Below are 9,220 nucleotides of genomic sequence, written 5' to 3'. Positions count from 1 at the left end.
GGAACTAGGCAGCGCACCGCTCCGTGCTCCGGGGGACACAGCAGCTGAGGGACCTGATTTCCGGCCGTGGTGTCGGTGGTTCCGTGCTGTAAGCTATGGCGCCCACCATCCAGACGCAGGCCCAGCGGGAGGAGGGGCACCGGTCAGTATCTATATGAGTAGTATAGGGGCAGGGAGACTCTAGTATCACCATAGCCCGTGTGTTCCCTGCCTGACACACATACATAACATACAGGCACAGGACCTGTACTCCTGTTACCCGGGGCTGGGAAGTTACTGAGCATATTAGATCTGTGCTATTATATGTTATACAGCCCGCAGGGTCCGTGGGGTTGGGTGTGTTGTGTCTTTGCAGTTAATGTGTGTGTGTATATTATTATATAATCCCAGATGTTTATTAATGCAAGAAGTGATTTTTCACATCCTTTTGGATCCTTTTTTAAAGCTGGACAGGTTCCGAAGTTCTAAAACATCTCTGCTTGCATTAATAACCATCTGGGGTTATTGCAAGATACCTGGTTGTGGTTTCTTCATATGTCTGAGATATAGATATATATAGTATTCTCAACAAAGATGCTGCTGTTCATTACTGCTGAGCCTCCTCTTGACTGTTGATGTGCACTTTATTTGTGAATGCACCTGATGATTTGGATACAAAAGCATTTTTCTATGGATGTGCTGACTCCTGTTTTCTTGCTGTCTCTATAGAGTTGATTCAATTCAGAGCGAATTGAATAGCACCAGGAAGGAGCTCCCGGAGCTATTCAATTCAGCGTGATGTTGTCCCCGACTAGAGGATATGTGCTTGCCCCCCTACGGGGGTGCGAGTGGAAATCCAACAAAACTAGGCCAGCGATGCTGTTTTGTGCCTTAGCGCTGCGCAAACAGTATTGCAGCGAGGCACTTTAGCCGGAGAATGCCTGTTCTCGTAACTGAACACCTTGGACACTACGTCCACTTTTTGCTTTATAGAAGTTTTAGTAACTCTACGCTGTCTTCTTTTTCTAGATTCCCTATAAAGTTTAAGAAATCTTTTCACAGTGTAATATCGCAAGTTGAACCTGCAGCAGTAATTTATGGCATGCCTGATCTCTTCCCTTGCTATGTTTCAGGTCCAATTCCCACCGGACGGTTCCAGAACGGTGAGTCATCGGTGAGGACTGGGTGGCGGTGGTATGTATTCCTTGGCTTCTCTTACTCTCCTCTTGTATTCCTCTAGATCTGGCGTTGTATGTCGAGTGAAATATTGCAACAGTCTCCCAGATATCCCGTTTGATCCCAAGTTCATCACCTATCCTTTTGACCAAAACAGGTCAGCTTAGGGGGGGTGACAACTGCAAAGTTCAGGTAAACGTTGTCCCATCTCTTCTAACAACGTATCCTGTCTTCTGGCAGATTTGTACAGTACAAAGCCACTTCTCTTGAAAAGCAGCACAAACATGATCTTCTCACCGAGCCAGACCTGGGGGTCACCATTGACCTGATCAACCCTGATACCTATCGCATCGACACAAATGGTGAGAAAGAACACACAACTCTACATGGGCGAAATGAGCATTCATCCAGCTACGCCTAATACCGTCCTTTATTTGTAGTTCTCCTGGATCCAGCTGATGAGAAACTTCTCGAGGAAGAAATTCAAGCTCCCAGCAGCTCCAAGAGGTACTTCCTATAATCTCCTGTCTATAATCCGTGTCCTGCAGAGGCGTCACTCACCTCTTTTGCACCCAGTGTGACAGGGGGTGTGGCTTTGAGGGGAGGGGGAGCGACTAAGCACCCCAGCCTGCATCTTCGTCACTCCGGGGGGCCAGGACGAGTTGCAGCCTGCCCCGGAGACTGGCGTGTCTGCAGTGCCAGCTCCTGCATGGTGACAGTAGCCGGGTTGCTGCACGTAGTGCAGCACCTGACTCCTGTCACTGAGCAGGAGCCGGCACTTTGGTGTCACCCCTCGGCGGATGACACCCAGGTACGGGCCGCACCCACCTTGTGACGCCACTGGTGTCCTGTGTCTATTTATGCCTCACATTAAGGTCCTCTTGTGCACTTGCCCTGGAGACAGACTTATTGTGCTTTTTAGAGATGGGTTTGTGACTTCCTAATGTTCCGGCAGGTCTCAGCAACACGCCAGAGTGGTTCCTTGGATGAGGAAAACTGAGTATATCTCCACAGAGTTCAACAGATATGGTGTCTCCAATGAGAAGCCTGAAGTCAAGTAAGTGATATGTTTATCTCAGACTATCTCCCCCCTCCTACCCTTCCCCCTGCCTGCTAGGCTATTGATTGGTTATTCTTAGCTGCCCTTTAATAGTTTTCTGGGCCTGTACACGGCTTGCCGACATCCCCATTGGGATGAGAGAACACACATGATTCATCGCCGTTTTACAAAGCTTGGATGATGGTGCAGCGGAGGTTACTGTGCTTTATGGTGGATGAGGATTTGATGTAGTGGCAGGAGCAGCTATAGTATTAAGGTGGCTATGTGATGGTTTAAATTGGTTAAAAATTAAAATCCATTTTCTAGCGCTGTCTGCTCTGTTCAGAGCTTGAATGCAGTAATTCCTGGCATTTGTAGTTGCCGTGTCTTCAAGTCCAGAAGAGATTTCAGCAGAAATAAGTTAGCACTGAGGAGTGCCGCTTAAGTCAGTGCGCTGCCGCTGCGAGGACAGTTTATGGTGTGTCATGCAATATTGACTGATTAGTAGACTGTAGTACAAACTGATGGTAATGACTATTGGCAAATGGTGTAATGCTGTATCTCCTGATCACCGGTGAGGTGGAGGAGTTGTTATGATAAAGACCTGCTCAGTGAGTAGAAAATGGTTGCATTTGCCCCTGAGCAACAGCGACTATGGGGTATATTCAATTATAGTCGGATCCATTAGGACATGCATTTGTCGGAATGGATCCGACAAACCCTATTCAATGAGCGGCCAAATCTGACTATCGGATTTGAGCCAAATCCAACTGTCGGATTTGGCCATTCCGGTGTCCCGTCCTGCTGCTGCTGTTAGTGGCGGGCGGGGAGTACTGTCTGTGGCGTTGGAGCGTTGTCGGGAGTGAGGAGCCTGGCCGGTGGGAAGCCCTGCTATAGAGGTACCTGTGCCCTGCTGCCTCTACAGCCCCCTGCCCCGCTCCCCCGTCTCATGTCCTCAATCTGACTTTTTTTAAAGTCGGATTGCTCTTGTCGGTAAGGGGGCCAAACACTGGCGATTTGGCCCCGTTTCCGACAGAAGCACGCAGATTGGCGGCTATTCCGCCGATCCACGTGCTTTCCGACAAGTTGAATTTCCCGACTTGTCGGAAAACTGAGGGGGGATTGAATAGGCTGTGCTGCAGGACCGACGCGATATGTCTGTGAACGCCGTTGTTCAGACATTTCGTTCGTACACCCTGGCCGACGGGCATGCGATATATCGGCCGCTGTGTATGCTCTGTAACTACTGCTTTTCAGTTTGATCAACTTATGACTTTTAGTTGTGGCTATAGATACAGGTCATTTATGAATGAACACACTTCTGTATAACGGGGGTCATTCCGAGTTGATCGTAGCTGTGCTAAATTTAGCACAGCTATGATCTTCTTCCCTGACATGTGGGGGGACGCCCAGCACAGTGCTAGCCCGCCTCGCATGTCAGTCCGGCCCCCCTTGCAGAAGTGCAAAGGCATCGCACAGCGGCTATGCCTTTGCACTTCAAGAGTAGCTCCCGGCCAGCGCAGCTTTAGCGTGCTGACCGGGAGCTACTCATTGCTCCCCGGCCCGCAGCGGCTGCGTGTGACGTCACGCAGCCGCTGCGGCCAGCCCCCGTTTGGTCTTGCCACGCCTGCGTTGGCCGGACCGAAACGGCGGCCAAACGCCGCAGTTCCGCCCCCTCCCACCCAGCGATCGCCTCTGCCTGTCAATCAGGCAGAGGCAATCACATCCCTGCTGCGACCTTCGGCCGTCTGGCATGTGCCGACGCACTACGGCACCGTCGCATGCGCAGCAGGGTCCCGTTCGCTCTGTTGCGTTAAAACGTAGCGAGCGAACGGGTCAGAATGACCCCCAACATACAGAAACAGTATTGACTGACCGCATGCCACTTATGTCACATTTTCCTCGGCGTTCCTTACGTTCCACAGTCACCTTTTTAAAGCTCCAGTATGTGGCAATAGATGGCTTTCAGGGTACTTCCCAGCGCATGTTACAGAAAGAGGCAACTTGGTGTAATAAATGTGGACTCCACTCAGGGAATATGTACCCCTGGGAAGGGCATGTGGTGAGGAGGCTCTCTGATTGACCATTCTTTCTTTAAAAGTCTTAAACAGTCATCTACTGGTCACTTCAGTCACCAAACAAAACTGGAGGGGCTGAATGTCTGTTCCATACATTGGCACTGCCTAGTCAGACAGTTGCCCTTGCCCTAATCAAGACTAAATTATTTTATATTTTTGGAATTACCTGATTGTCCTTTGATCAGTTGCAGACTGGGCAGATTTTGTTAGTCTTTCTACACACACTGTTTATGTCCAGTACCATTTGACAACAAGTAGTTTAATGCTATATTTGTTTTTAAAATGTGACTATGTTCTTTTGGTCCTTGGCTAAATGGATGATGTTTGTCCGACCACAGGATCGGAGTGTCTGTCAAGCAGCAGTTCACCGAGGAAGACATCTACAAGGACAGAGACAGCCAGATCGCTGCTATTGAGAAGACATTTGAAGATGCACAGAAACCAGTAAGTGAAACGCGTCGTAAGCTGAGTAATGGAAAGGCTGCTGTTGGGTGCCTAGATTAACAATTTATTTCCTCTCTTCAGATTACGCAGCATTACAGCAAGCCACGTGTTACCCCAGTGGAGGTCATGCCAGCCTTCCCTGACTTTAAGGTATTGTTTACCAAAAAAAAAGGTTATGTCGCTAAATTGCTCTCCAAGTTTTCAAAGAAAGTAGAATTCAGAGTCGCACACATGCTACGGATGACTTTGGGCGACTCTATTGCCTTTTTCTTTCTATGTCTTCTGTTTATTTTCCACCTGTCTTTCCCTTTCCAGATGTGGATTAATCCCTGCGCTCAGGTCATCTTTGATTCTGATCCTGCGCCTAAGGAGGCAACTGGCTCGGCAGCGCTGGATATGATGTCACAAGCCATGATCAGGTGAGGGCTCCTCCTAGAGCTCTGTGAATAATGCGGGGCTTGTCCCGGCGTGACATATAGTTAGTGGGTAGTAATAAAGTACTTGGGTAACTATTCAGGTTAGATTAAATGAATGCCTTTTCTGTGTGTTTTTAACAGAGGTATGATGGATGAGGAAGGAAACCAGTTTGTGGCATACTTTCTGCCTGGCGAAGACACCATGCGGAAACGTAAGCGAGATCAGGACGAGGGCCTGGACTACATGGCCGAGGACATGTGAGTGAAACCCGTGTCGCCCTGTTTGTTTCTGTCGGACAACCTTCTGCTGCCTGTCCTTGTGTCTATAGGACTAATTGTCAGTGCTTCCCCGTATGCCCTCCTCATCGTATTCCTCATCTCAAATGTGGTGCATTTATTTTACAGATATGACTATAAGATCGCCAGAGAGTACAACTGGAACGTTAAAAACAAGGCCAGCAAGGGTTACGAAGAGAACTACTTCTTTATCTTCCGAGAGGGTGACGGCGTTTACTACAATGAGCTGGAGACAAGGTCAGTTTATGGCTGTAAAGCTACATACTAATGTGTTTGTGATTGTGAGAGTCTTGTGTTGGTTGGTTATGCGCTGCGGCATGGATTTATAAATGGCAGGAGGCTGGGGGGTAATTAGGATTCTTTTCTCATCTCTGCAGAGTGCGTCTCAGCAAGAGGAGGGTGAAGGCCGGCGTGCAGTCTGGAACCAACGCCGTCCTGGTGGTGAAACACAGAGATATGAATGAGAAGGAGCTGGAGGCTCAGGTACAGTTGTGGACATGGAGGAGGAGAGGTCTTATAGGGGAAAAGCACAAATAGATGCTGGAGGCAGAGGGGCAGTTACTGTAGAGCCATAAAAGGGGGTCAGTACCTGAATTCAGTTGTAGTGGGAGAAGTTTGTAGAGTTCTGCTAATTCACTGTTTTTATAGAAATGAAAACATGAGATGTTACATGTATGTGACGTGTCACGTGAGTGCGTCTGACCGTCTCCCCTGTGCTTGCAGGAAGCGCGCAGAGCTCAACTGGAGAATCATGAGCCTGAGGAGGAAGAAGAGGAGATGGAAGTGGATCGTGAGATTCAGCTATCAGGTACCTGATTATTCAATACAAACTCCTGTCCTCTTGGTACTGTCCTGTCACTCGCTTTCTATCTATCACACTCTGTCATATCCATCGTCATCCTCACTGAGTTTAAATGGGCTTTACACATATATTTTATGTATGTCATATGTGAATACCTGGCTGATGCTCTGGAAACTGAAAACAAATTCCTAGTATACATGTGTATACCTGGCCAATAAATTGATTCTGATATAATAATAATAATCATTATTATTATTATTTTTTGTTTATATGATGCCATAAGGTGTCTGCAGCGCTTTACAGGGATTATCAATAGAATTGTACATCAGTACGTAGGAAAACTATTGCCATGATACAAGTAAATGCAGGAAGGGTAGAGTGTCTCATTATTTCTAGTAATAATCATTTATGAGGGAGGGGTAAATAGTAAGTAACCTTTAAATATCCTGCACCCAACAAGTGGGTGGACACACAGGATCGGTTGTGGGTTAGGGATGGGAGAGAGATCTACCGGTGACTGGGATAGTGCTGGGACTACAGAACAGTGGATGCGGGACCTGCCCATTGCACTGGATGAGGCAGGGGTATAACTTACAGTAGGTGGTTGAACTGGGAAAGAGAGTAGTTGGGAGGAGCTGACTTGTACTCTGATGCGGATGGCAAAGAGAGGAAACCAATACAGAGCTGTGGGAGAGGTAAGTCGGAAGGGACGCAGCGTTGAGTATTGATTGTAGCAATGCGTGCCTGGAGAGAGAAGGTTGCAGTAGCTGAGGTGGGAAATGACAAATACATGGATGAGAGTTTTAGGGCATCGGTGATGGGAAATTGTGTTATTCTAGAGATATCACAAATGTGTGAACAGTATGATTGTGAGAGAGAATGAATTACATCCATGTAGCGGACTTTGGGTTAGATGTGAAGAAGGTGTTGTCAGCAGATAGAGAAGGGGATATGAGAGGGTCCTGGTTGAGCAAATTACAATGAGTTCAGATTTCACATGTTTAGGACATCAATAATTTATGGAAGCTTCTTGCACCTTTTTCACTGAGCCTTCATGTCGTCTAGACAGACTTCTTCATTTTACTTGCCCTTAGCTGAAATTTGCACACTATAGGCCTAATGCAGGTTGGATCGCAAATTGCGATCCAACCAGAATTTTTCGTTTCGGCCTGCGGGCACATGCGCAGTTCCTGTCCTGCGCATGCGCCCACACTTTCTGCGGGGGGACGACAAAAAATGCGATCGCCTCTGCCTGTCAATCGGGAGGGGCAGGCAACGCTCCGTTTCCAGGGAGAAGACTGAGCGTTGCGGGGTAGGTGCGGCATGAACGGAGGCGGCCGTGTGACGTCACACGCAGCCGCCACGATCAAGAACGTGGCGGTGGGACTCCTGCGTGCGCGGCCAAGCTGCGCCGGCAGGAGCCGTCCCCTGTTTCTGCTAACGAGCAAAAATTGCGATACGATTGCAATTTCTGCTTGTTGAAGTGGGGGGAGGCGGCGGTCAGCATGCTGGGTGGCCTTGCCCAGCGATGGGCGGCCCCCAGCATGCTGGGGAAAGGATAGAAAATTCTGCTAATTAGCTATTCTTACTGAATAAGGTCCTATGTACACATTATTCCACAGAAATGTATTGTGATTGGGTGCAAGAGCACAAAAAAATAACAAAAATAAACACTTGCTAGATGTAAAAGTTTTGAAAAACGCAGAAGGAAGGCAAAAACAAAAAAGCATTGTATGTGTTAAGTGATGCAAGACGGGGCATATGTACAAACCATGTCATCTGGAAATGAAAACCCAATTTGTCCTCTTCCTTGAAATAATGCACATTAAATTGTACTTCTCTGAAATGCTCGTTTGTTCTGATTCTTAACCTCAACTTTGTCCTCTAGATGCTGAAGACGGAGAGAAGGGCAGTGAGAGTGAGAAGGAAGGGAGCGGCGGCGAGCCCTCCGGCAGTGAGAGCGAACGGGAGGAGGTACAGGAGGAGAAAGACGAGGATGAGAAGGAAAGCAGTGAGGACGACAGGGCGGCCCGAGACAAGGAGGAGATCTTTGGTAGTGATGACGACGATGACGACAGCGATGAGGATGGGCAAAATGAGAGTGGTGCTGAGCAAGAAGACAGCGGCAGTGAGGAGGAAGAGAAAAGCAGGGGGCGCAGGAGCCGCAGCGCCAGCAGCAGTCCTTTCGGTAGCGACCATTCACAGCAGGACAATGAAGAGCAGAGCGCAAGCGAGCAAGGTTCTGCATCTAGCGACGGTAGTGACAGTGACTGATCTCCCAGCTCATAAGCAGAGTTTTGTATATAGTTCTTGTATTATAATTTTACTTAAATAAACACGTTTCAGTTACTGTTTGATTTATTAATGGTGACGGCTGTGAAAAAGAGCATATGGATAGGGGCGTTGAATATGCATAGCGGCATATAACTCTATGTATGGGCAAATATATAGATATTTTTATTCATAAATGTAATGTGGGTGTAATCATGGCTGATTTGTGGTCAATTCAGACCCTTAGAGAAGGCATTCCCATCCGCGGTCCTCAAGGCACACCAACAGTGCAGGGTTTAGTGATATCTTCAGCACAGATGGTTAAATCAGAATAACTGAGGTAATAATTAAGTCACCTGTGCTCAAGCCTGGATATCACTAAAACCAGGACTGTTAATGTTCCTTGAGGACCGAGGTTGGGAATGCCTGCCTTAGAGGTTTATTCAGTGTTCACTGTGAAAAATTATGTATTATTAGCAATAACTCTCCCCTATTAATATTAGTAATACTATAATACAGCTTGGCCACCTGTATAAATGATTCCACCTGTAACGTTTCCACCAAATATGGTAGCCAAACTCTTCTTCAACTTATAATGTCCCTATTGTTCTATATAACCCTGAGCATTTTCTAATTTCTCCTTGTTCTGATTTTGCAGATTACCATGGTGGCTCCAGTAATCAGCAGTCATTCATTGTTGGTGTCTATACACCCACTG

At 47.5% G+C, this 9,220-nt stretch overlaps 1 protein-coding gene across 1 annotated transcript; it reads left to right on the top strand.

The window, feature by feature from the left end:
* On the top strand, positions 1 to 8,581 carry PAF1 (PAF1 homolog, Paf1/RNA polymerase II complex component). The gene is made up of 14 exons (XM_063937957.1): positions 1 to 142; positions 1,113 to 1,142; positions 1,220 to 1,312; positions 1,396 to 1,517; positions 1,596 to 1,662; positions 2,111 to 2,212; positions 4,611 to 4,716; positions 4,798 to 4,866; positions 5,032 to 5,135; positions 5,274 to 5,390; positions 5,538 to 5,666; positions 5,807 to 5,912; positions 6,153 to 6,237; positions 8,120 to 8,581. Exons 1-14 carry the CDS (start codon positions 96 to 98, stop codon positions 8,503 to 8,505), a joined length of 1,563 nt encoding a protein of 520 aa, XP_063794027.1. The 5' UTR covers positions 1 to 95; the 3' UTR covers positions 8,506 to 8,581.
* Positions 8,582 to 9,220: the final 639 nt, after the last annotated feature.

Source organism: Pseudophryne corroboree, chromosome 8 (assembly GCF_028390025.1).
Source record: "Pseudophryne corroboree isolate aPseCor3 chromosome 8, aPseCor3.hap2, whole genome shotgun sequence".
In the NCBI taxonomy this organism is placed as follows: domain Eukaryota; kingdom Metazoa; phylum Chordata; class Amphibia; order Anura; family Myobatrachidae; genus Pseudophryne; species Pseudophryne corroboree.
Note: the sequence above shows the minus strand (reverse complement) of the source record. Positions and strands in the feature narration are given on the sequence as shown.

Excerpts from the sequence above, each read along its gene's own strand:
- PAF1 (XM_063937957.1), top strand. The coding sequence starts at position 96 with ATGGCGCCCACCATCCAGACGCAGGCCCAGCGGGAGGAGGGGCACCG. Across the intron at positions 4,867-5,031 it reads CAGCCTTCCCTGACTTTAAG|ATGTGGATTAATCCCTGCGC; the intron begins GTATTGTTTACC and ends TTCCCTTTCCAG. Across the intron at positions 5,136-5,273 it reads ATGTCACAAGCCATGATCAG|AGGTATGATGGATGAGGAAG; the intron begins GTGAGGGCTCCT and ends TGTTTTTAACAG.